Here is a 27,974-nt window from a genome sequence, read left to right as displayed (position 1 = left end):
TTTTTTTTTAAAGACCTTAACTCAACAATTAATTTTGAATGTGTAAGTCTCCAACACACATGGCAAGACAAGCAGAAAGATAATTTTGGACAAGCCAACCTTTGAGAGCCTTTAAATCACTCCAAGGAGGTGGTCACCTACTCCGCAGGGACTGGGGAGGGCTCCATTATCTGGGAGGAGACTCTTGTGCTAATATGAAAAGTGATCCTTCTCCCCGCCTCCCAAGGGAAGGATGTGGAATGTGTGAGACTCAGATGTGTGGGAGTCTGGCCCAGGGTTATTTTTGTTTCCATTAACATTCTCTTCTATATGTATTTTAACCTTAATCAAATGCATGTGTTTTTGTTTTATTTGCACTTAGTTCATCAAAATGTCCCTTATGGTCTGAACTATGCCATAAGCCTAAGCCCCCCAGTGAAACACTCATTAATACCCCTGGGAAACAGGAAGTTGCATTTAGTCAAATGTAAATAAATTCAGCTCCCCGGGGCTTTGCCCTGGCCTGGGTCACAGAAGAGGCAGTGGCTTCTCAGTCCATCTCATCATTGTCCCCTCCACCAACTCCAAAACTGAGCTGGAAGAATGACATGCCTTGACTCTGAACAGATAAAGTGTTCTGAAAATGTGCCTATCCTTTGTTCAAAACCGTTACAACGTCAAGTGCAGTTTTACAAAGAAATGAGTTTCTCTTGCTTTGGCTCAATCATCGGGTATCGTTCCAGATTTTTTCCCACCCCCCGCCAGTACTCTGAAACCAGGCAGTGCAGGCAAGAAGCAAGAAAGAGGGAAGAAAGAGATGGAAACCTAAACCACCTCGCCAAAGACGCCGTGTGAGCCGTGGTGAAGAGGTTTCCATCTCCCCCTGTCTCTCTCACCCTCTCACTGACTCTCCCACTGCACACATGGAACCAATTACGAACAAAGCCCAATTGTTGTATATTTGGAACTTCCCACATCAACTCGATGCTTTCTTTAACTGACTTGCGATGTGTGTCTGCGTTGGAGGGCTGAACCCAGGTTTCCAGTCTGCACGCTGCCGCCGCCGCTATGGCACCCCTCTCCTGTTTCTTCTGATTCATTTTCTCATAGTGTAAAACTCTGCTTCTTCCCTTCGCACCCCACCCCCATTTCCTATTAGGTTTGTTTGAATAAACAGAACCTTCTTTTCCGTCATTTTCAATAAACTCAGCACTAGTCTGCAGACAGTGTCTCAAAGCTGGTGCCCAGAGTGTATGAGGCTAACACCAAAAACCAGGGGATGACTGCAAAGGAAATGGCCATTCCTTTCGTAAAACTCAGGACAGACAGAAGCAGTGTATGTAGAAATGCTTTAAAAAGAAAAAGAAAAAAAATCCGAACATACCCCATATCCTGGAAGCCCCTTACTTGATTTTCTTTGTAGTAATTTTTTCTGCTATGGAAATAAGCCGATTTAGGGAGGAGTAGAGATGGGGCAGGTAGAGGAAAATATTACGGAAAAATTAACGTTTGAAACCATTTATGCCATCCGTCAAAGAAAGCTGTCTGATCTGAAATTACACAATGTGATCAGAAAATAATTGACAGACTTGATGGATGAGTCTGCTTCGACACAAGACACAACCTTGTAAAATGAAACATAGTTTCTTCGCGTTTACTGGTTACTGGCATGCATAAAAATAAATGTTCTATAACACAAACATTTAAATGACAAGGTGCCAAACGCAAGTCTGCTCGATTTGATTCGATTCATCTGAATCATGTGATTAAAGCAGTTTCTTCTTCTTTCCCTCATACTTTCTCTCCGTGGACTGTATTCACATATACAGTGAGTAATACCCGTGTGTTTATTTTTATGTGTTAGAAAGCAGGAAGGGAAAACAGATATACATGTCTGATGCTCGGTTTTATAGATAGAATTTATGACTGCAAAGAGGTCCCTGATGTGTTCTGTCTCTGGTCGTCAAATATCGTTCCTCCGTTCAGAAGAGAGTGAAATCAGAATGTAGGATTCTGCATTAATCTCCATTCCAGATGGTGATATTCCAAATAGTCTTTTTAAGGTGAGCATGTGACCTACTGTACAGCCGAGGGGCTTTGGAGTCACGTGATGGAATGAATAATACGTCTGATAGAGCTTTGATTAGACAACTGACCTGGTTACCATCTGCAGCCACAAGAAGCAAAGTTGACATTTCTGGATCAGTCTCCCCAGGAGCGTTACTTGCCCACGAGCGGGACACCGCAGTCTCGCTGAACCAGCTGTGCAGGGGGACAGATGGAAGAAAGCTAGAGATGTTGCTTCGTGAGCGCTGAAGTTGCAGAACTTGGGCTGGTTTTCTTTCTTCCCATCCCCCCTCCTCCTGACAAACCACATCTTGACTCAGATGGTCGAAAGAAAAACTCTTTCAGTTATTTGATATTTGGGAACCCTCCAGGAGACCATAACTTATTTTTGAGGGAGGCTCCTTCTCTCCCTTTGCTGGGAACACACACACACACACACACACACACACACACACACACACACAGAGAGAGACACAGCTGTACACCATGGTGGTTCAGGCTGCAGTGGCTCCGAATAGATCCCAAAGACTTTTACTGAAAATTCCTTATGGATCTCTGAGAAGGCGCAGCGTTGAAAGGGTAAGCTACGTGGCGGGCTGTTTGCTTCTCAATTGCTCCAAAGACAGGGAGATGTTTTTCTCATTGTATACCGCGTTACTTCTGTCACTCACGTTCCCAAACAGTTGGAGTTCCTGGGACTGTAGAATACTATCTGATCTGTAATTTTAGTTTTTTAACAGATAACGATGAGAAATCTGAAACAGTAATTTTTGTAACTTGTGGATCTCGGATGGGGGAGGGGTGCTCTTAGAGATGAAATACGAGGGATAAGATTGGGTCGGGAACTTCCCCCGGAATGGGTTTGAAAGATTTGAGTGCTTGCTGAGAAATGCATGGGGGTTGCGAAACTGATTTCTTCTGTGTTTATTGAAACATACTGATTAGTGCAGCAGGGCTGTGAATTCCTTCTGCTGGGTGACAGTGTCTAAAAGGGAGGTGATGGTGATGTGAAGGAGCTTCAAAGCCTTGGTGGTTTAAATTATGCAGGCAGTTGATTAAAAGCTTTTTTTTTTGTCCCCAAATACATTGCTATCATTTGGGGTTTATTTGTTTTTAATACTATGGATTTTGGCTTAAAATTACTCTGTTAATTTCCTGAAAGCATGTTTACTTTGGAAGTCTCTAGCAGAGAAGATCCTATAAAATAATAATAAGGATTTGTCCTTCTCTGGAGTAACAGATGCAGTTTGAGGCTGACTGTAGTTAATGCAAAGCTGGTTGTCGTTGGGGTGACAGGCTCAACACGCAGGAGGAATCCCTACACCCACAAAGCGTACAGCAGTTCTGTTGGTCTCAGAAATCCCAAAAGCCCGTGTTTGAATCGTGGCAAGCCCTTGCATGAGTTTTCGTCACCTACATAGACGTCTTCAGTTACGGTGTAGTCCAAGACCTGATAAAGCGAACAGCCTCACATGACGCTCTCTCGCCAGATCAGCAATATGCAGCATCTTATAAAGATCAGAATTGAATTCAAGTGACTTTTTCTGGTTGGTATACTTACTACTCAGTGATGTTTAATTTTTAAAAAAAACAACTAAAGGTTTAAAAATATGAGGGGCTAACTAAATACTTAGGCAAGGTTGATTTCCTGAGTTTTGATGAGTTACATTTTTCTGCCATTTGAATAATGAAAAAAAAACTTCGCTTTCCATTCTAGTTGTGTGTAGGTCTTGATTTTGAGACTTATTTCTTGTTCTGAATGTCAAGATCATCAACTAATATGTACTAAATACTTACTGTGTATTTCGTGTTATACCAATAGCTTAGAGCTTAGGCCATCAGTGATAGCAAAATTTACGCATGGATCAGGCTGCTATTGAGTGTGATGTTAGGTGTTAGTGAAAACTCTTTGGTCTGTATGGTAACTAAATTTTTATCATGTGTTCTATTATTAAGATATTGATTCACAAATACTAACATGGAAATGTGAATTGTGTGCCTTAGGGCTCTGCGAATGGCAATATTGAGCAGATACTTATCCTTTATAGACGCGCGCACACACACACACACACACAAATCCAGTCACCCGGAAACCTCCATTTATACCATTATGATCTCCAGATAAAGTGCTTAATAAATCATGTATGTTTGCATAAATTCAAATATATGCAGTTACCACTTCTGTTAGTCATTGTTTACCAATTTTAGAAAAATTGACAATATAGGGATATAGTATCTTACACAAAACATATCTGTTATTGGATATGTTTGCACACACTTGCCTTCAAAGCACACAGGGCTATTTTCTGCCCTTGAGCACACCCCATTGTTACACCGGCCTTAATGTGAGTATGGTCTGAGCTCTCTGGGGCCCTCCCGTGCAGCACAGCCTTGGAGCACTGGGTCTTCCCCGTGAAGGTAAGGTAGCACCTCACCCTCCACAGCAATGGGAAGTGGAACTAATTGAAATGTATGATTTCCTGTCAATTCCACTGGACATCTTACACCGTGGGTCAGTGGAATTGACAATTCTGTGACAATTTTCAGAATGGAGTCCCGTGTTCATAGAAGAGGAGGAGAGGAAAGGGCAAACGCTGAGAGCCGGCACTCTTCCATTGGGAGTGTAAAGCAACAGCAGTTTGTTCAGTTCCGTCAGCGGTTTCCATTGTCTCACAGTATCTAATGACGTGGAAGACCTTACATTTCTATAAGGCTTTCAGTCCATTCCCCTGCTTTACCATCGCAAGTTACTAACAAGGCACAGAGCCCAGGGGTTACTACCCTTGTCCTGTATAAATAGGGAAACCAAGGTATGGAGAGGTTTAATGTTCTCTATAGGAATATACAGTCAATGACAGAGTGGGACCTAAATCCAGGGACCTGGCATTGCATGTCCTTACCCATGGGATCATGTTTCATCTTTGCTCTCTGGAGGAGCAATGGCATGGCAGCCTAGCCCTGAGAAAAGGGTTATAACCACCTCGTCACCTGTATTCACATTAAAGGTAATATAGAAGACATGCCATTCAGAGGTGGTGAAAACCAAATAGAAGAACATGATTTCCAGGACACTAACAGTCCTGTCCCCTTAGGTGCCCAGGGTTCAACAATTGCTTCTGTATCCAACTGCCTAGAGGTTGAGTTGAAAGAAGGAATTGCAACTTTTTAATCCTGCAACTTAGACATCCACCAAATCCTGAGAGACCAGACTTAGTTCTGGTTCATGCTTCTTCAGACTGCCATGAGCCCATCACTGTGCTAGGGAGGGTGGAAACATGAAAGAAATATGAAATGGGCTTGGTGTGATGGCTAACACCTGTAATCCCAGCACTTTGGGAGGATGAAGTGGTCGGATCATGAGGTCAGGAGATGGAGACCATCTTGGCCAACATGGTGAGACCCTGTCTCTACTAAAATACAAAAAATTAGCCGGGCGTGGTGATGTGTGCCTGTAATCCCAGCTACTCAGGAGGCTGTGGCAGGGGAATTGCTTGAACCCAGAAGGTGGAGGTTGCCGTGAGCCGAGATGGAGCCACTGCACTCCAGCCTAGTGACAAAGCAAGACTCCGTCTCAAAAAAAAAAAAAAAAAAGAAAAGAAAGAAAGAAATATAAAATGCCATGTTTGGTTTGGGAGGAGAGATTAGGCCTGTAAAGTTTATATAAATAAAACAATTAGAAGTCAATGTAATACAGGCTAGAATTAAGCTGCAAAATAAGTAACAGAGACAATTTAGGTGCTACAGAAAGCAGCACGGTGGGATGACAAGGGTGAGGCTTGTCTATTTGCTATTTACAAGTTTTACTATTTACTGTTTGACTATTGACTATTTGCTGTTTGACTATTGACTATTTATGAGTCATATGGCGTTGACAGAGTGACTCGAACTTTCTCAGCTTTGGTTTATCCATCCACAATACCCACACCTTTTCAGTGCTTGTAAAGGATCACCAAAAATGTATGCAAGGACCTAACACAGTACCTGGCAATCACATAAAATGCAGTCCATAATGATAGGCATCGTTTTTAAGATTGCCTGTCTTTGTGTATAAGAACACTTGGCTTGTATCTTTTTTTTTTTTTTCCCTTGAGACAGAGTCTCGCTGTGTTGCCCAGGCTGGAGCGCAGTGGCACGATCTTGGCTCACTGCAACCTCCACCTCCTGGGTTCAAGCAATTCTCCTGCCTCAGCCTCCAGAGCAACTGGTATTACAGGCGTGTGCTACCACACTTGGATGATTTTGTATTTTTAGTAGAGACAGGGTTTCACGGTGTTGACCAGGCTGCTCTCAAACTCCTGACCTCAAGTGATCCACCTGCCTCAGCCTCCCAAAGTCCTGGGATTACAGGCACGAGCCACCGCACCCAGTCTTGTATTTTTAATAACAGATGGCAATTTTTTATATTTAGACACACTTCCCTGTCTCCTGGAGCCGTCCTTTAGGGCTATTCACTTGCTAAAGCCAAGAAAAGCAGTATATTGTGTCATGGTGATAACTTTTCTGGAACTCCCAATTTTATGTAAGACACGTGGAAAATTAAGTCTTTCAAACTGACTACACGTGAATCCCAAGTAACTCGACTTACTCAAGCCCAGATCCTTCTGTATGGTTTCTTCCCTCAAAGCCAGATGTTTTTTATTCCAGAAGTAAAGTAAAAATGAACTTCATGGAAAATTCTAATAAATGTAAGAACAAAACATATAAGTGAATTAAGGAAAGAGAAAATGTGGAAATTTTTTTCTGGGAGTTTGCCTTGGGGCAGGGGGAAAGTTTTTATTAAACTAGTATAACTTTGCAATACGAGGAAATGGTTTTATGTTGGAGATTACCTTTATAGATGCAAAGCCTAAGAATGAGTGAGTGAACCTTTTATGTAGCCCATCCCACGTTGTTTTAGTTTATGGTTTTAAGTGGAGGTGAAATCTGCTAGGCTGCTGTCTATATTCTCTGCTCTAGTTTGGGCTCCAGGAAGCTGAGAAATGTGTATGCCTTCACACCCTGAGATGCCCACCTATGAGGGCTTGGACTCAGTCAAGCAAATATTTACCGAGTTGCTGTATCTCTGTTTTCACCCACTGATTTCCCAGCCGTAAGATCATCTGTTGAAGTGGGAGCATAATTTCCCGCATTTATTGGATTGTTCCTCTGCCCCGTTGACTTATCCTCTCTAATATCCACACCCACAGACCCCCCAGGTGGACTGGACATCACTGTTCTCTTGAACATCTCAACACCTCAAATCCAGCATGTCCATGTTGAACTTCATCATCTCTCCTAATAATCCTGCTTCTCCTCTAACACCCCCAGCTTCCTAAAACCCAAACTAGATCCTGGCGTCTTCCCGCCTCCTCTCTTTCCATCGTCTCCTTCTCACAGCCACAAGGCACTGTCCATTCCAGCTCTGAGACGTGTCTCCCCCGTCCTGCTCCTTTGTTCCCTGGTGCAGCCCGCCACCATCACTCGCCTGCATATTGCCTTCTCACCATGTCAGGTCTTGCTCCCCTCAATTCATGCTCTGTGCTGCAGCCACTGTGCTCTTTCTAAAACCGAGGGGTGATTGTGCCACTTGTCTACTGAAACCCTTAAGTGGCTCTCTGCCTCAGGATAAGGACAAATCACAAGGCCTTTCCTAATCACAGCTCTCCAGCTTCACCTCTTCCCACGCCTTACTCTGGGAGTGTTATATTCCAACTAGGACGTGTTTGCAGTTCCTCTAAACTACTGAGATTGCTCTTGCCCTAGGGCCTTTGTGTGTGTTTTCATATTCCTGGCACTTTCTGCCTCCTCCCTCCACCCCCTTTACTTCTTTCAGCCTAAAGGCAATTCTACAGGAAGCTCTTCCAGGCACCCCATCCCCTCCCCAAGTCTGAGTAAGTGCTCTCCCTGCAGGCTCTCATAGCACTCTAGAATTCCCTTACCATAGCACAAATCACACTGCATTGAAACCTCTGGTTTGCATCAGTCATAATCCTCCATACAATGCAGGCATCTTGAGGACAGGGAACACCCCTGGGTTCCTGGTTCGTAACAGGAGTGCAATAAAGATCCACTAGATAACAGAATGAATGAAATCTAAAAGTTCATATAAACTCTCAGTGAGCAAATTCGAGAAGAGGATCAGAATTAAGACCTACACTGGAACAGCCTCCATCCCCATGCCAACCTACCACAAGTCCCATTATCTTTGGTGGAAAATGTGTTCGCTCTTACGTGTCAGTACAAGCGGAGAAAGCAAAATGCTCTTTTCTTGTTTATTGGGAACTCTAAGACCATGCCGTACATCTTTAAGTGGAACAAAGTTAATGCGCGAACAGCCAATCAGACTCAAATCATAGGTCTCTTCACAAAGTAGTACAAATTCGATAGTTTTATTGGGGGGAAAATGAGACAAGAAAGCATTCTCTTTTACCACAATTATTCCAATATTTTAGGTGAAAGGGTTTTTGTGTGTCTAGGAAAGACTGAAATGGTGGGATATTTCTGGAGCGATATTTTTAACACAGCATAAATTAAACCTTTTTGTACCCACATCATTCATTATATGATGTGTTATTCCAGGTTGACGTCTTGCCAGTCTATTATTTTGCAAACCATTACATTATCACAGCTGCTAAGCTGCATAACTTAAGAATTCGGAATACAACAGAGTCTCTATAGTTGAGTGTGTGGTGCTTACATTCTGAATGTATTCATGCAGGGAAGTGTGAGACGTTACCGAAAACACATACAGCAGACGGCTTTCAGTGGATATTTATTACCATTGAGCACAGGCAGCCAAGAACTGTTCAGACAGATCAGTGTATTCACACATATTATTAGCCAGCCCCCTCATCCTGTATGGGGTTTTGTTCCTTCTATAAATATACGCCTCTCTGGAGAAAAAGAACACGGACTATTGGGGACTCCAATTCTCTGGTTCACAGAATACATTGAAGGCCATTTTCCCTGCATTGGTTAGTCCCGTGCAATTTTAAGTGACCCAAACTTGGTGAACCAATATTTATTTTATTTCGTATAGCAGCTTATGTCATGTTAAGCCATTGACTTCTCATCTTGGGCAGAATGACATTGCTTATTGGCTCAGTGTGGGGAAGGAAAGGCTGTCTCTATGGGTACCACTCCAGAGTTTTCATTCCTCAAGCTGGTGTGGAAAGCAGGATTACAAATCGCTATGCAAATGGTCAGGACTCCCAGGCATTTCAGCATCCTATGCAAAAGGACAGCTCTCAGGCTGGGCCTGAAACTCAGCTATGGTTCTCCTCTTTGAATAGTTTGTCCCCTCCTCATGCCTTGCCGTTATGCCATGGGTCATGTTAAAGCAGTGCTTTTCAACTTTATTGTTGCCTTGGAAACACTCAAGGAGCTTTTAAAAACCTATCTGTACCCCAGACCATGTACATCACAATCTCTGGGGATAAAATCCAGGCATCAGTACTTAAATCCGCAGGTAATTCCAACATGTAGCCAATACCAGGAACAACTGACCCAAGGAAATAATATTACCTAGATCAATGATTTGGGCAAGATGCTAGCAGAAGGAAATCAGCTAGTTTTTGTGTTTTCTGGTGGCGTCACATAAAAGAGAAATAAATGGGTTGGTTGCGTTGGGTTTTTGGGTCGTGTCATTCTCAATAGGGGGAAAAAACTATTTAGGCTCCTTGAAAGTGGGGTCCATATTCCTGGGACATCCTATGCAGTGCCCAGCACATTGAGGAGAGTCTCCGGATAGTTACCTGAGGCCTTCTGAAGTCATAGAGTCTAGAATTGTGCATGACTTCCTTCCAGGCTATTTAAGATCAAAAACACCCAATCTAGCTTCTCCCGTATGCTTCTTTTCTTGACTGGTGCATGGACAAAATCCCTTTTGTGTGTCTTTCAATCTGCCGTATTGTACACAAAGTCAATCGTGTTCTCAGGAGAAGCAGAAGATAGCTTTCTTCTCCCTCTCTCTTTTATTTTTATTTTTATTTTTTTTTTAGGTGGAGTCTTGCTCTGTCACCCAGGCTGGAGTGCAGTGGCATGATTTTAGCTTACTGCAACCTCCCCTTCCTGGGTTCAGGTGGTTCTCCTGCCTCAGCCTCTTGAGTGGCTGAGATGAAAGGCACCCATCACCATGCCTGGCTAATTTTTGTATTTTTAGTAGAGAGAGGGTTTCACCACGTTGGCCAGGCTGGTCTTGAACTCCTGACCTCAAGTGATCTACCCTCTTCCGCCTCCCAAACTGCTGGAATTACAGGTGTGGCCACCATGCCCGCCCAGGGGGAGATCGCTTTCTTTACATGCTTTGAAACAGATCTCTTAGAAACTGCTCTAACATAATGAATATTATCCACCTGTGTAATATAAGACTTTCTTTGAACACATAGTTGAAAGCAATCCACTTTTATTTGTATTTACTCATCAATGAGCCTCAGAGGATAATATTATCTATCCTACATCCATAAAACAATATAGAAGAAACTGCCATGGATCTTTATTCTAATCTGGGAGTGGATGAACCACATCTATGGATTTTAACTTCTTTTTTGTCTTCTCTTACTGGTCACTCAATAACTAATACTTCAAAGGACCTGGTCAGTTTTTGTACTAGGTCTCAGAGCCTAACACAATGCCTGGGATAAAGATAGCATAAACAAATATTCATTGAGTGAATGCTGACTACCTGAACAAAAAGAATCCCTTTGTGGTTATAAATTCAAGCCTTTAATAAAACAGAATTGTCCTTCAAGGGCCAGGGTTGTAGTGTGCCTGTGCTTGCAGGCAGATGAACATCTGTGTCATCATCAGTTCTAACAGTAACTTATTTCTTTTTTTTTTTTTTTTTTTTTTTTTGAGACTGAGTCTGGCTCTGTCGCCCAGGCTGGAGTGCAGTGGCCGGATCTCAGCTCACTGCAAGCTCCACCTCCCGGGTTCACGCCATTCTCCTGCCTCAGCCTCCTGAGTAGCTGGGACCACAGGCGCCCGCCACTTCGCCCGGCTAGTTTTTTGTATTTTTTAGTAGAGACAGGGTTTCACCATGTTAGCCAGGATGGTCTCGATCTCCTGACCTCGTGATCCGCCCGTCTCGGCCTCCCAAAGTGCTGGGATTACAGGCTTGAGCCACCGCGCCCGGCCAACAGTGACTTATTTCAAGATGCTAGCTCTTCTTGGTGAACTGGATCATGAAAAACTTCCTAAAATCCTACTACACAATTAACACCTTTGGGTTCATGGGCAATCCCTTTTCTTCCCAATCAGAACCCTTGTGGGGATATTTTGAGATAGGACAGAAATATGCTTCTGATCATTTTCCTACATTGCTTGCTGACTTTTCTCAAAAATGCCAAAGGCTTCCAAGCCTGGCTGGCTTTCCTCATTAACGTTCCCATAGAGTGATTGGAGGGATTGGAGGGATCATTTAGATACAATTTCTCCAATCACTCTATTGGAACATTAATGAGGAAAACCATTAAGGGTTAGAAGTATATTGATCATTGCTAGAAAATGCAGTCCTAGTCCAACCACACAGAATCAGTCCCAGAATACAGATATCCCTGGGAATGGAATACCTAGGACGTAACGTTTTATTTATTAATTTCACAGTTTTTTATTTAACATCGACTACATGCCAGACAGTGTTCTAGGCCCAAGAGACACAGCTAAGTCTGTCTGCACTTTTGTGAACTGGTAATATGTCAAGTGGTGATAAGTTCTCTAAAGAGAAATAAAGCAGAGTAAGGAGCAGGGGGAGACGGAGCGTGCAGCATGGTTATATAATGTGGCTCTCAAGGAAGGACAGGGAGGGAGCTGGGAGTAAGCCATGCAGCCATGTGGGGAAAGAACATCCCACGCAGAGGGCACAGCAAGTACAACAGGCCAGAGGCAGGAGTGGACTTGATGTACTTGAAAGATGGCAAGCGGGTAGCTGGAGCAGAGTGAAGGGGTGAGATGGGGGTGGGCAGAAGTGATGATAAAGACTCAGAGACGAGTTAGGAGCCCAGCTGGCACAGGCTGCACAGACCATGAGAATGACCTCTGGGTTTTACTCCGGATAAGACTGAAAAAGATCAGTGGGTCAGGGGCTGAAGGATGACGTTAGCTACTAGGTTGATAGAGAAGAAGGCTGGAATCAGGGTGATGCATGAGGTCACTACTACAATCATCTCAGTGAGAGATGATGATGGTTTAGGCCAGCGGATACCCTGGAGGTGGTGAGAAGTGAATGGACTCTGAATTTATCTGGAAGGGAGAGCTGGAGGGATTTCCTGATGGATTGGGTGTCAAGGGAGAGAGGAAGACAAGAGTCAAGAATGGCCCCCCGAGCAGCTGTAGACTGGAGCTGATGCTTACCAAGACCGGAACCACTGAAGGAAGAGCTGGTCAGCGATGACAGCCTGGGCGGGAGAGACCGGGTTCTATTCCTGATGTGCTAAACTTGAGATAATGAGTAAAAATTCAAATGGAGATATACAGTAGGATGTTAAAAACATATGTTCTGTGTTTGGACGAGAGGTCTGTACTGGAGATAAGGTGTGGACATTATCAGGGGTTCCCTGGAGCTGGCTTGACAGGCTCTCCAGAGCCAATTATGTGATTTCTTCTCAACTCTACATTCAGTGATGACACATGATCCTCTTGAAATGGGCCATGGCAGGAAATTTACACCATGTAAATTGGCAAACATTACAAAGCAGGGCTTTTCGGCCCCTAGAGAGTTGATAACAGTTACACGGTCTCCAGTATACCACTGGAAATTGGCATTTAAAGCTAGAGGACTGTATGATAACATCTGGGGAATGTGCGTGGATGGAAAGAAAAAATGTCAGCAGACTGGACCCGAAGCCACTCGAAAGCTTAGAGATGGGCTCCATGTGGTGGAACCAGCACTGGAGACGAACAGGGAGCAGCCAATGAGGCAGAAAGAGGATCCCAGAAGGCCATGATGGATTTTCAAATGCTGCTGATAGTCAAGTGAGATAAGGACTAAGAAATTGCCTTATTGCAGCATTGTCATAAAAGATTGCACAAACTGCATGCATCAAAATTGCTTTGTGTTGGCCAGGCATGGTGGCTCATGCCTGTAATTCCAGCACTTTGGGAAGCAGAGGTGGGCGGATCACTTGAGGTCAGGAGTTTTGAGAACAGACTGGGCAACATGGCAAAACACCGTTTCTACAAAAAAATTAGCCAGGCATGCTGGCACTCACATGTAGTCCCAGCTACTCAGGAGGCTGAGATGGAAGACTTGTTTGAACCCAAGAGGTCGAGGTTGCAGTGAGCCAAGATTACACCACTGCAGTCCAGCCTGGGTGACAGAACAAGATCTTATCTCAAAAAACAAAACAAAACAAAAAGAATTGGCATGTGTTTCTAAGTACAGTACACGGATCAGATGCCTGGTCTCCACCTCAGATATCCTAAACCTAATTCTCTGGGGCATATAACAGAGAAGACAGTTTGAGAAGCAGTGCCTTAATATATAGTGTTCCAGAAAAACAGGCACAGTGGGGTAGAAAAAAGAACACAGCAGAGGAAGTGAGGAATAATGCAGATGGGAAAAAAAGAGAAACTCTTAGAACAATTTTTACTCACCGTAAGGTCGGTCCTGGACAGAGAGAGCAGTTAGAGACCGTGGTGGAGACTCAGGGGGTGAAGATTATTACCACTAAGGCCAAGAGTGAGTTTCCTCCCTATAGCACTGAAGAAATAGCATGTTCCTATTTTAAATGTCCCTCCCTTCAGCCACTATGTCAGAAAAATGGAACTGCAATTGTCTCTTAGGTCTTTTCCAGCTCCCACAACCCCTGCAAAATAAAGGCAAGAGAGAAGATGAAAGACCAATTTCAGTATCATCTATTGGTCACCCATGTCAAAAGCCAGCACTCTACCCTTAAGTCTTAGGTGTCCTAAGACCTAAGGAAAGGAAAACCTGTTTTGTTTTGTTTTGTTTTGCCTCTGAATTTTTTTTTCAATGGCTTGATGTAATCATGGGTCAGGGCTTCATAATCCAGCTGAGTCCCAGAATAGATTTAGAAAGTATAACTTAGGCTGGAGCCAGCCATCAACTGCCCGAAATGAGCAAGTCCTAATTTGAACTCTGAATTTGAGGATCGACATCTATTCTGTAAAAGCAAATGGATTTGGATCAAATTGGAAGAAATCACATCTAAGATCTCGTGGAGTTCTTTTTTTTTTTTGAGACGGAGTCTCGCTCTGTCGCCCAGGCTGGAGTGCAGTGGCCGGATCTCAGCTCACTGCAAGCTCCGCCTCCCGGGTTTACGCCATTCTCCTGCCTCAGCCTCCCGAGCAGCTGGGACTACAGGCGCCCGCCACCTTGCCCGGCTAGCTTTTGTATTTTTTAGTAGAGATGGGGATTCACCGTGTTAACCAGGATGGTCTCGATCTCTTGACCTCGTGATCCGCCCGTCTCGGCCTCCCAAAGTGCTGGGATTACAGGCTTGAGCCACCGCGCCCGGCCTCATGGAGTTCTTATAGAAGAAAATCCTGCTATTCTCTGCCAATTAGGCTGAAGGAAAGTAAGTAACAGCCACTGACACTAGGAATGAAGTCTTCCGTGTAGATCCTATCCAGAAAAGGCTTTCTATGTGGGGTTCACCCAGTCACATTATGCCTAGTTCCCCTTCCCCAGCCTCTTAGTTTTCCTTTAAGTAAGAAGGTACCCCTGACACATGAAATTCACATCAGTGAAAGAGAAGTTTTAAAAGCAGACAAGTGTACAGGGGCCCTCCCACGAGTCTGTGCCGATGCTTGTGAATTTGCGTATTTTGTTACCAAAGTGAAATTTGTGTGCCTGGGTGTAGATGGGCAGAGTCACCAGAGCTCTGCAAAAGCTCTTCCTCTGCAGGGGCAGTGACAGCCTTGCTTTGTCACTGGCCTGGTACATAGGTGCTGGGTCCACCCATGTAGGCAGCAATGCGGGTATCACCTTCTGGAATGACTGTCATTAAGATGTTACTCCCATATGCTATGGTCTGAATGTTTTTGTTCCTCTGAAATTAATATATTGAAATCCTATCCCCTAAAGTAATGACATTAAGAGATGGGGCCTTTGGGAGACAGTTAGTGCCCTTATGAAAGAGGCTCTAAAGAGCTCAGTAGTCCCTTCCACCATGTGAGGACACAGGAAGAAACGTTTGCCTGTAAGCCAGAAAGTGAGCGCTCCCCAGGCACCGAATCTGCCTTGATATTAGACTTTCCAGCTTCCAGAACTATGAGCAATAAACTTCTGTTGTTTGTAAGCTCCCCAGTTTATGGGATTTGTTACAGCAGCCTGGAGAGGCTAAGATGCCATCCTTAAAGGGAGGACAAGGAGAGGGAGCTTCCCCCCCTGCTGAGCCCCAGCTTTGGGTTGTCAAGTAGCAGAGCATTTAGGGAGAGGAGCTCATTAAGAAAAAAAAGCAGTCTGGAAATTCATACGGGCACTTGTCGATTTGAAATCAACAACATAGAATGGTGTGCTCATGTCAGCCTGCTGGTCAACTTGGCTTCCTGAAGACCAATGCCCAACGAGCAGAACCCCAGCTCCCAAGGCCATGTGCTGTGCCATTCAACATTACTCTCAGGGGGCAATACCTAGATCCTATGGCTTTTGGTTCAGCCATAGCGTCCATCTACAAATCATCTTGTGTTTGTTTGAGACAGAATCTTGCTCTGTTGCCCAGGCTGGAGTGCAGTGGCACAATCTCAGCTCACTACAACTTCCACCTCCCGGGTTCTAGTGATTCTTGTGCCTCAGCCTCCCAAGCAGCTGAGATTACAGGTGTGCACCACCACACCCAGTTAATTTTTGTATTTTTAGTAGAGACAGAGTTTCATTATGTTGGCCAGGCTGGTCTCAAAACTCTTGGCCTCAAGCAATCCACCTGCCTAGGCCTCCCAAAGTGCTGGGATTACAGGTGTGAGCCACCACACCCAGCCCAGATCATCTTATTTGCCCTTCATTTCTAGTAGAATCTCTGGTTGGGTGTTCTGTGTTCTCCTTGATGGCATTAAACCAACATACCTAATAGCAAACAAAAATATCTTCAGGACTCTGTGACTTCCTTTTTTCTTCTGTCAGTGGCCTTAAGGTGGCATAAGAGAAACCTGTCTCATGTATCTTAGAGCAGTGCCCGTGCAGGGCAAGGAAACTTCTGTCCTTACGAGATCCAGCAGTCAGAAATTGGCTACGTTTGAGAGTTGATTTCTATCTCAGATGGTACCCGCAAGACCTAATCCTTTATCTTATCTCCTGGGGCTGTGCTTCTGTTCACTCCAGTTATCTTAGAAAATACAACCTCATAGAGGCATTAGAAACTCAAATGTGTATAAGAGCCAGGCAGGGAAAAGAAATGTAGCAGGAAAATACGGAAAGAGGCACATTGCAAACTGGAAAACTCCTGCCCCAGCAAGTGAGGCCAGCTACTACTCAGCTGTGCCACGAGAAAACCGAGGCTGGCGTTGCCGGATCTTCTAACTTTTCAAAAGAAAATGTATGCATTGTTCTTATATTTAAGGAAAAAATGCATATGTCTGTATGTGTGTATGTGAGAGAGTGAGAGATATGAAATATCTCCATTTTTATAATTCAACTTTAAAAAATAACATTGCATAAGATGCCAGTTTTCAATTCCTATAAGAAAAAGAGCACCGTCCTGAGGCAGGCAGATGACCTGAGGTCAGGAGTTCGAGACCAACCTGACCAACATGGGGAAACCGTGTTTCTATGAAAGTACAAAAAAATTAACTGGGCATTAGCCAGGTGTGGTGGCTCACACCTGTAATCCCAGTACTTTGGGAGGCCGAGGCAGGCAGATCATGGTCAGGAGATTGAGACCATCCTGGCCAACATGGTGAAACCCCACCTCTACTAAAATACAAAAACTTAGCTGGGTATGGTGGGGCACACCTGTAGTCCCAGCTACTCAGGAGGCTGAGACAGGGGAATCGCTTGAACCTGGGAGGAAGAGATTGCAGTGAGCCAAGATTGCATCACTGCACTCCAGCCTGGTGACAGAGTAAGACTCTGTCTCAAACAAACAAGCAAACAAAAAAATAGCTGGGCATGGTGGCACACTCCTGTAATCCCAGCTACTGGGGAGGCTGAGACAGGAGAATTGCTGAACCCAGGAGGTGGAGGTTACAGTGAGCCAAGATCGCATCACTGCACTCCAGCCTGGGCAACGAAGCAAGACTCCATCTAAAAAAAAAAAGGACTGTCCCACCCTAAATATCTACATATTCTCCCCTGCCCCAGGCTTGATTTTCACAAAAAGGAAACATCTTGCTACAAAAAAAACTAATCTTAAAATATACCCTCAGGCCCTCCAGCTGCAGCATAATCCTAGTGCTAAATCGGAATATTATTTTTTTAAAAAAAACCTCTTCTGACAGGTCAAATGCAAATTTTTAAAATACATTTGAATACATTGAATACACGTCCTCCAGCTAGAGGAAACAGGAAGATGACATTCTCTTTGCTGAGAGCATGGTTTTATTACTAAGCAAGAGGACTAGAACTTCAGAAGCAACTGAACCTCTGGCCTAATTACTGCCTGAGAGAACAACTTACTAATAGCATCAGCAACATTCTTTTGTTTTGGGAAGATATTCTCCATTGATGGTGTTAAAGCAGAACAAATCAAGCAATTTCAGCCAGTAGAACAATCACCCTACCACCTAGAGGTACATTTTGCTAACTCAAATTTGCAGACCAGCAGTGTGTGGTCCTACTGAAAACTAGAGATTGCACAAGAGCCAAACAGAGGTTGTTTTATGATCAAGGTGGCTGACTGGTAACAGCTGAACTAAAACCTTTCAGTTCTAAATCATCTCTTTCATGCTAGATGGAGTGGAATTCTGGGGTCCCAGCCAAGTCCTTGAGCAAGAACTTGAACGGATTCACAGCTCCTTTTCTGATTGAAACTCTTTCTAAACCCTGAGGAACTCTGGATCTCACCACGATGTCAAATAGAATGATGTCCCTGCCGGGGGAGGAGGCAAGTCAGGCTTCTCCAGTGTCCTTCCTAAACAGCAGCTCACACTTGTCACGTCCACAGCAGAGATGCAGCTCTTCAATTTTAAACTCAGGATGTCCTCACTTCTGTCTCTTGCTGGATAAGGCAACTATGAATTCACTACCTTCTAGCACTTAGCCAAAAGTCCCGTAGGGACATTGGACACCCAACAGAAGCAGATCAGTGGATATGTTGGCTAGTCATTACTTTAATCCCTTTACACTAGATTTTTTTTTCTTTTTTGAGACAGAGTCTCACTCTGTTGCCCAGGTTGGAGTGCAATGGCACAATCTTGGCACACTGCAACCTCCGCCTCCCGGGCTCAAGCAATTCTCCTGCGTCAGCCTCCTGAGTAGATGGGATTACAGGCATGCACCACCATGCCTGGCTAATTTTTATATTTTTAGTAGAGTTTCACCATGTTGGTCAAGCTGGTCTTGAACTCCTGACCTCGGGTGATCCGCGCGCCTCGGCCTCCCAAAGTGCTGGGATTACAGGCGCGAGCCACCACGCCCGGCCTACACTAAATCCTTATTAAGTTAAATAATCAAATATCAATATACTTGGGCTGTATTTTCTCAACTCCCTGCTGAAATTATTTTACAAAGTTAATATTTAATTCCTTTCTATTGAGGGCTGATGTTTAGCATCATTTTGTTTTGAATGCGCTGCGACCTATTCCCGACCGGGACTGGGTCTGGCCATGTGACCTGAGACTTAGGCAGGACATGGAGGTGGGTGGGCAGCACCCATGGCCAGGCATGGGAGTTTGCTGGAGGCAATGAGCACGAAAGTGAGCCCCCAGACAGGCTAAAGACTCATGAGTCCGGTTAGTTGTGTCAAATGTAGCTGGAGAATCAACAAAGAAACAGGTGGAGACCAGAGAAATCAGAGGAGAAGAAACCAATGTAAAGCAGAGGTAGAAGAAAGTGTTTGTAGAAACCCCTTGAACCACTGGCATAGCTCCAGGCATGTCTAGGCATAGCCTGGGCTATTGGCAGAGATTAGGTGGATAGGATGGTATCTTAGTATCATCTTGCTGAGAAAGCCAGCAGAAGAAACATCTATAAACACGCTTCTGAGGCTTTTTCAAAATGACCATTGAAGATCTTGCTCCTTATGTTACTCAGTGCTTTTTATATATTCCACTCCATTAATTCCTTTCAGAAGATAATAAGAAGTATGTGATTCAATGTACTTACCTTTTTACCTTTGCTGCCAGGAAACTCAAAGCTAAAGTTGAGGCAACCTCAGTAACTTGCTCATTCTGGATGCCTTTTCATACTTTTATTTTTTTCCTTCTTTTTTTCTGTTTTAGATTACCCTTAATTTTCTAGTTTACCCTCATGTTCCATGTAAATATGTGCACATATGTCATGCCCCTGCCAAGCAGCATGGAATCCTATAACTTTCTCTTCTGTGTGTGTTATTTTCTGTGAGGGAAACCAACACAATGGAAATGTAGCCCATTGAGAGTAAAAAATAGAACAAAGTATGCTACTTCCCTTCTCTTGGCAGAATGCATTGTCCCAACAGGTGTATCAAAAATGCTTCAAGGTAAGCCAAGACATAGGAACATTGTGCTTTGAACAAGGTGGTTCTTTTTTTCCCAGAAGGGAATGAATTCATTTGGAATGTCAGGCCCTGACAGAACAGAGCCACTCCATTCCACCCCATTGTGTCCTGGGAGTACCCAGGGACTTGGTGCAGTCCCTAGAGGCAGTGGTAGTTTACAGGCATTCCTGGGAAGAGCAGAGCGGGGGTCCCTGTTGGAGGAAAGCTGGTGCACACTGTCCTTCGGAATCTCCGCGCCTGACGCTGACCTTCATACAAGCTGCAGCTATGCCTGGGGGATGACGGTTCTGCAGAGTCCAAACTCACAAGGATAAGGGCTGGAAAAGGGGCTTTGCTGGTTTTCTGTTCCCACCAGGATGTTGGAAGCCTCCTTTTTGTCCTTTTCATTTTGCTTCTTTTTTTCTTTTCGTTTCTAAATGTTGCTGTCAGTGGACTCAGCTGAACGCTATCAGATGCACAAATAACAATAGCTTCCTGGGAACGATTTGCTGCTGAGGGCCATGGACCAGTGCCAAGAAGCCCAGGCACGCCAAGAACACTGTTTTAGGAAAACCGCAACTTTCAGAGAGCAGCTTCAGGATAATTGTTCAATTCCATTAGGGATTCTGGCTCCGAATCCACCTCAGAACCTGGCCCCGGTGTCTCCTCCAGGGGAACTTAGAGGTCCCCGTTCCATACCTTGGCTGGCTTTCTGTTTGATTTGTTTAATTTTCAAGAACCGTCGTTACTGGAACCTTGTATCTGATTGTGGTGTTCATGGAAAGAAAAATGGGAACAAGAGCTGAGAGACAGTGAGGTTTCCAGGGTGGGTCAGGTTGACTCACGGAGGCAGAAATAACAGATTCCCAAATGCCGATGCTGGCACTTACACGTTTCTGAGAGTTTCCGATCCGGAGATCTGAGAGGTCACCGTCCTAGGGCTTGTCAGCCTCGCCAGGCTGCTGGGGCTCCTGTTGTTCTGCTCAGAGTCCAGGAAGCAGATCGGGCTCCCTCATGACAGCCTCAGGCCGAGATGTTCCTGCAACGGAAGGTTTCCCGGGCAGGCTTCGCTTCCATCCTGGAGTGAGTTAACCGGGTCAGCCAGGGTCAAGGAGCAGATATCAAGTTACACATTTTCCTCCCTCCTTTCCTAGCACACCCCCAGAGGTGCCCCACAAGGAAGGCCAGGAAGGAAGTGCTCCCGACCAACAGACAAGCCAGGCCAGGACCCTGGAAAGAAGAGGAAGGCACGTCCCTGGGCCTTCTCAGTCCCCACTTCCTCCTCCTTCCTTCTCCCACATTCCCCTCCGGATGGGTCTCACTCTCCAAGAAAATGGCCAGGAGCAAATCCAGGCAGAGACGGAAGTTACCGAGACCCAGAAGGCCCAGAAGCACAGCCAAGAATAGAAAGTACCTTTAATGAGCTCTTTCTGTGTGCTTAATCTATGCAGATACTTTCTCCTCTGATCCTTGCTGGGAGCAGCCCTTTGAGGTTGGCTCTTATTCCTAACCCCACTTTCTAGAAGAGGAAAACAGAGGATAGAGAGAGATTAAGTCATTTGTCCAGGGTTACGCAGCCAGCAGTGGTAGATCCAGGATTTGAACCCAGGTAGTCTGACCCCAGAAAACTCCCCGGAGGGAATCTAAATGGGGGTCTAACCTAGAGTGAGACCCTTGGAATCCAAGCGGCTGAGAAAAGTGTCCTTTTAGAAAGGAACTCTAGGTCAGGTTGCCAGATTCAGCAAATGAAAATACAGGATGCCCGGTTACATCGAATTTCAATAAACAACGCATCATTCTTTCGTCTGAGCATGTTCCATGGAATTTGTCTGAAATTCAAATGTAACTGGGTGTCCTGTATTTTATCTGGCAAATCTTAACTATAGGGCCACTCCCTCTCTCTGCCCTCTGTCTTGTCTTCCTCTCATCGTCAACAGGCTGTTTCCCTGCTTTCTTCCATTTCCCCTCTGATGCCCATCTCTGGGATGTCTGAGCTGCACCTGTCCATGTATTCTTATTTAAAATCAATTATTGGCCGGGCGTGGTGGCTCACACCTGTAATCCCAGCACTTTGGGAGCCCAAAGCGGGTAGATCACGAGGGAAAGAGATTGAGACCATCTTGGCCAACATGGTGAAACCCTGTCTCTACTAAAAATACAAAAATTAGTTGGACATGGTAGGACGATGAGTCAGGAGAATCTCTTGAACCCGGGAGGTGGAGGTTGCAATGAGCCGAGATCGCGCCACTACACTCCAACCTGGCGACAGAGAGAGACTCTGTCTCAAAAAAAAAAAAAAAAATCAATTACTAATGATCATCTAATATCACCTGAGCATCCATAATATGCAGGGCTTGTTCGTTCAGAAGAATCAACATGGTAGCCTCTGGGCTGGTAGGTGTTAGGGTGCAACATAATCAAAAGCACCGGGGACCCCTGATACCCACTCAGAGGCAGAAGTCACTACCACTAAGACACAGTGTGGGATAGGAGGTGCCACTAGGGGGCTGGAAGACTGAGACCCCCTCTGGTCAACCAGAGTTCTGCTTCTAAGATATTTCCTATGTCCCCACCAAATATTTCATTGGGAAAAGGTTTCCATAACTGACACACACAAAAAGAAGTTATTGAAAATCACTGTTCTAAAGCACACCTTCTAAAACGTCAGTTTATAATGGAATCACCTGGGGTTTTGTCAAATGCAGATGCAGTCTGCATTCCTCCAAGTTCCCATGTAGTTGCTGATGCTGGAGCCCATAAAGGGCATTTTGAGGTCAAGGATCTAAAGTATCCTCTCTGATGTCCATGCTCATAGGTTATTTTTCTTTTTCATCTTTGTTTCAGATAGGTAGGTAGGTAGATAGATAGACAGATGGAAAGGCAGATAGATCTCTATATAAATCTATATAGAGATCTTTCTGTCATCCATCTATCCATCCTTCTGTTCATCTATAGAGATCTGTCTATCTATCCATCGATCTGTATCTATCCATCAATTCACTCCTCCTCTGTTGTGTATAACTATTAAATAAGTGGGCCTGAGACACTGCTTTTGCTTACTGTCTGATCAGACTTTTTTAAATTTTCTAGCATATATCAAATGTGCTTGTTTCTGTTAGATTGAGAGTCTTTTAAAAAAGAAAAACTGAAGTGTTTATTTTTTGGCCACAGATGTCGAGTGCTCCTGGTTTAGAGTGATTTATTTTTTTCTCTTCCTTTACAGTTGTGACCTAGTTAATTGTAGGTGGGAAGCAAACTCTGAAATCATTAGGCTTTCTGCTTTGCTTAGAAATCTTGTTCTGTTAAATTGTAGGATGTCTTCTTTAATAACACCAAGTCAGGTCTCAGGATCAGCAAATTTTTGTGCTTTGTGCATCAAGCTAAAGAAAAGTGTGTCCCCTGCAGTTTCCTCGTGGTCGGGGAGGAGAGATGGATGAGTAAATGACCCATGGATGAGTCACTCATTTCTAAAAAGAGTAGAAATGCTCTCTGTTGGCTGCAGACCGTAACCTCTGAATATTCTGGTCTCCCATCCAGAGACAAAGGAGGGAGTGATCAGGGTCTCGGCTTGGCTGCTGGTTCCTGACGTTGGGCGAACTCAAGTACTGAAATATCACATCATTAAGAAACGACTTTAATGTAGAAATAAATACATGCTACTAATATTCAGGCTTTTCAAGTCTGTAACCAGGCCCTCATGGTGGAAAGAGACATCCTGTTACTTTAAACAAAATATTTCTTTTCACTATTTAACTTTTTCAGGGGAGGGGTGGGAAAAAGTTGGGTGGACGTTTCTTAAGTGTCGATTTTCCATTCTGCATATGGGGAAAGGATCATTTATTAACCCCTTCCATGGGACAGTTGCTTTGCTGGGGTGTCTTTTTTTTTTTTTTTTTTTTTTTTTTTTTTTGAGACGGAGTCTCGCTCTGTATCCCAGGCTGGAGTGCAGTGGCCGGAGCTCAGCTCACTGCAAGCTCTGCCTCCCGGGTTCACGCCATTCTCCTGCCTCAGCCTCCCGAGTAGCTGGGACTACAGGCGCCCACCACCTCGCCCCGCTAATTTTTTTTTTTTTTTTTTTTTTTGTATTTTAGTAGAGACGGGGTTTCACCATGTTAGCCAGGATGGTCTCGATCTCCTGACCTCGTGATCCGCCCATCTCGGCCTCCCAAAGTGCTGGGATTACAGGCATGAGCCACCGCGCCCGGCCCTTTGCTGGGATTTCTATCCCATGATAATTCAGAGGTAAAGTGGCAGAGCTTTTGAAGCCGTGTGAAAATATGAAGCTCTAAACATTAAGTACAGTGATGGACACAGCTTGATTCTATTTCTCTCAATCACCCTAAGTCCAAGAATTAAGGTTGATCTACGAGCCTAGATCTATGAGATCTATGAGATCTGAGAGCCTAGATCTATGGCTCTCAAAGTGTGGTCACAGAGCCAGAACATCAGCCTCTCCTGGTAACCTGTTTGAAATGCAAATTCCCAGGCCCTGCAGACATATGTTTTTCCATGCCCTGCAGGTGATTCTGATGCAGGTATGAGAACCACTGACCGAAACCCCTAGGTTCCATTGTGAATTGAAGAACTCATCTGCAAGCCGCCGAGACCTGGTGATCTAGGGGTCTATAGCAGCGGTTCTTCTCCTTGGCTGTACCCTAGAAACCCTGAGATGCTTCTCAAAAAGAACAATACTGAGTGCCTCCCTCAGGGCAATAAAATCAGAATCCCTAGGGGTGGGGTGCAAGGAAAAGCTTTTCATGAAACTTCCCACAGGACCCCCATGTGATACCCTGGGACCATAGGAAGGGAAGACCCAGGTGGGAGAGGGTTGCTGCCCTGGGTGTAATGTCTATGCCCACGGAAGGGAGCCTGCAGTCACTGTGCAGAATCCAAGCAGCCCCTAGAAACTCTCAGTTCTAGACAACAGAGATGACCAAAGCCACAGGTGGCTGCAGTGTCAGAACAGTGGGACTTGGGAGGGGCTTCGTTTGGAGCCAGTTGGTGGTGTCCTGCCAGACTGCACTTCCCCATCCCTCCCAGCTGCAGGTGTGAAAAGCTGCCAGCTTGCTCAGTTCCTAAATTAGCATCGGTCAGGTCAGGGCAGGCAGACTTCTAGAGGGTGGCTGTATCCAGCCAGCAGCATCTACCTGCTCTAAAGCTTGTGTCAATGGCTTACGATGGGCCAGGGGCCTTCCTGTGCCCTAGGCTGTGGTGGTTTCTTCCCAAACCCACACCAAGCCAGTGGGCTCGTGCCTTCAGCCTGGACCTGTTTGGAGACTGGAGCCTGCCAGGACTGCGGTGCTGGCTCTTGCTAGTCCTGCTCCCAGCTCGGGGCCCTTCTTCACATCTAAAAGGATCCTATTCTCTCTCCAGCATCCCAGCCTTAGCATATGCCCGGGTTTCCAGGCTCTTAGGCCTAACCTGAAATCACACCCACTCCCTGAAGGCCACCTACGTTCAAGAAGATTTCAATGAATCTAGAGCCAGAATCAGCCTGCAGCCACCCACCCCTCAAACCACCCGAGGCCAGAGAGGTGTGCTCAGCAGGCACCCTCCATTCCAGCCTCCTTCCCTGTCCCCTGGCCCTGAGTAGAGAGCCCAGCTGACCTTACCACCAAGGCCCCAGGGTCCCGATGAACAGATCAGCCAGCCCCCAGTGTGCAGGTGGAGGGACACCTGAGGGCGAGGCTGGGGCCTAGGGGCCAAACATATGAGCCTGGCTTCAGAGCCGGGCTGCCACTCCAGCCTGGACGAATGCAAACCAAGCAGACAGAGGAAAGGTCAGGGTGAGCCGGCCACCTGGGGAGTCAAAGGAGCACAGGGTTACCTGAAACCCACCCCAGCAGGGCTCATAAGGCTAAGCGAGTCCTAGATGTCAGCAGGCATGTCTGTGGGCAGCGTCCGTGCCTGCCTCAGGAGCGGAGCAAGCGCTGCCTGCAGCAGAAATAGTAGGTGGGAAAGATCATTATCTAACAGTATCTAACAGCACAAAGCTTCCCCCAAATTACACACAGGATCGCCATGGGATTCAGCAATGTGACTCCTGGGTAAATCCCCAAAGGAACGGGAAGCAGGGACTTGGGGAGATATTTATACACTCTTAGTCACAGCAACTTTAGTCACAGTAGCCAAAAGGTAGAAACAGCCCAAGTGCTCACTGATGGATGAATGTGGTCTCCCCATACAATGGAACATTACTCAGCCTTGAAAAGGAAGCGAATTCTGACACATGCTATACCACGGATGAACCCTGAGCACCTTATGCTGAGTGAAATAAGCCAGTCACAAAAAACAAATACTATTAATATATGGTTCCTCTTATACAAGTTATGAAGAATTGTCAAACCCATAGGGACAGAAAGCAAAATAGAGTTACCAGAAGATGGAGAGGGGAGGAATGGGAAGTTACTGTTTAATGAGTACAGAGGTCAGTTTTGCAATCCGAAAAACTTCTGGAGACAGCTGCACAACGCTGTGAATATACTTAATGCCACTGAACTGCACATTTAAAAATGGTTAAAATTGTAAAGTCTGTATTATGCATATTTTACCGCAATAAAAATAGATCAGTATCTGGAACTGAGAGGGTTGGGGGTTGGATGCCCGCAGGTAGGTGCTTCTATTCGTCACACGTGGAATGAGGAAGGGACTGTTGGTCTGGCCACAAGGGGGAACTTCACCCCTGGGCTCTGGACGCACATTTGACTTCTTGGAACCCCGCCATGTGGGTCGCTCTAGTTTTAACACTATGAAATCTGCCCTGGGTTTTTGCCCTCTGCAGAGAGCACCCCAGGACACTTCACCATCGTCAGACTCAGGAAGGGGTCCTCAGACTTGCCCCTCATGGGTGGCTCACTACAAAGATGCCTAGTTCCAGCTGAGTGACGAGCCGTGGTTCCCAGTTGTTTTTTTTTGGTTTTTTTTGAGACAGAGTCTCCCTCTGCCACCCAGGCTGGAGTACAGTGGCACAGTCTCGGCTCGCTGCAACCTCTGCCTCCCAGGTTCAAGCGATTCTCCTGCCGCAGCCTCCGGAATAGCTGGGATTACAGGCGCCCACCATCATGCCTGGCTATTTTTTTTTTTTTTTCAGTAGAGACGAGGTTTCGCCATATTGGCGAGGCTGGTCTCGAGCTCCTGACCTAAGGTGATCCGCCCGCCTCGGCCTCCCAAAGTGCTGGGATTACAGGTGTGAGCCACCACACCCGGCCCCCAGTTTATTAAGAAACACTAACCGATGGCTCTCACCTCCTAGGCATCTCCTGGTCTCTGAATTTTAAATCGCCACCTTTCTTTCTACAAGAGGGAAATAACCAATACCTCAAACCAATTTCCTTCTCTAGGGAATTATATTTTAATATAATTTACCTGAAATTATACCACCCAGAGACGTTTTTCTGGCGGAAAAAAAAAATCTGTTTTTTTGATGAATCAAACAATCAAGTCTAAGCTCATTGCCCTTACAGATTTTCAATGCCTTCACGGCCTAGGAGGATGTAATTATGTTTTTTTTCTATGGAAGCGTTAAAGGGCATTGCTCTTCTTTGCATCGGTCATTTCCCGGCCCCTCCTGGCTTGTCAATTTCACGGTTGCTTCGGCTCAGGGGAGGATGAACTTTGCTTTATTGCAAATGAGGAAGAGGACTGCTTGCAAATTCAGGAACACATTGAGCCTTGGGTTAAGTAAATATTTCACTTATATGGGACACTTGGCCTCTGTCAGAAATTGGCGACCAGCCTGGCGGACATGGTGAAACCCTGTCTCTACTAAAAATACAAAAATTAGCCAGGTGTAGTGGCTCAGGCATGTAGCCCCAGCTAGTTGGGAAGCAGAGGCAGGAGAATCCAGAATCACTTGAACCAGGAGGCAGAAGTTGCAGTGAGCCAACATCTCGCCACTGCACGACACAGCCAGACCCTGTCTCAAAAAAATAAAATAAAATAAAAATAAAAAAGGAAGAAAAAGAAATTTAAAAAAAGAAATTGGCAGGGCAAAGAGGAGGTGCAAAAAGAGGGACTTCTTGTTGGCTGAAGTATCTGTAGGGTGAGGAGAAATCTTGGCCTTTGCCCTCCGAAAGTTCGCTGAAAATTCGCTGACGAAACCAGCAGATGCATAGAGGAAAAGGCATACAAATTTGTATGATCATACTTTTATGCGACACAGGAGCCTTCCAAATGAAGACCCAAAGATACAGGCAAACTGTCTATTTTTATGCTTAGGTTCAATGAAGTATGGGCAGCCATGTAAATAATACAACTGGACAAAATGTGTCTGAGCTAATGCTAATGGACTGAGTAGGGAGAGCCAGTAAGGCCTGTCTGTCTAGATTCTTCTTGGCCTCTATGCGCAGCGTTCCTTCCTTCTGGGTATAGGGTAGGACC

At 45.2% G+C, this 27,974-nt stretch overlaps 2 protein-coding genes across 9 annotated transcripts in view; both read left to right on the top strand.

Moving 5' to 3' along the window:
* Positions 1–27,974, top strand: part of PHYH (phytanoyl-CoA 2-hydroxylase) — a 1,057,918-nt gene that overhangs the window by 317,891 nt on the left and 712,053 nt on the right. The gene's annotated exons all lie outside the window — the stretch shown is intronic.
* Positions 1–27,974, top strand: part of FRMD4A (FERM domain containing 4A) — a 695,352-nt gene that overhangs the window by 326,877 nt on the left and 340,501 nt on the right. For 2 of the 8 annotated variants that reach the window (XM_050803198.1, XM_050803195.1), the window contains exon 1: positions 229–2,625. The exons of 3 other annotated variants lie outside the window; for them this stretch is intronic. In XM_050803198.1, coding sequence (XP_050659155.1) covers positions 2,533–2,625 — 93 coding nt within the window. In that variant the 5' untranslated portion in view covers positions 229–2,532. Of the gene's footprint in view, positions 1–228; positions 2,626–27,974 lie in introns of those variants that run through there. 3 more of the 8 variants (XM_050803200.1, XM_050803193.1, XM_050803196.1) reach the window with 3 other exon arrangements.

Source organism: Macaca thibetana, chromosome 9 (genome assembly GCF_024542745.1).
Source record: "Macaca thibetana thibetana isolate TM-01 chromosome 9, ASM2454274v1, whole genome shotgun sequence".
In the NCBI taxonomy this organism is placed as follows: Eukaryota; Metazoa; Chordata; class Mammalia; order Primates; family Cercopithecidae; genus Macaca; species Macaca thibetana.
Note: the sequence above shows the minus strand (reverse complement) of the source record. Positions and strands in the feature narration are given on the sequence as shown.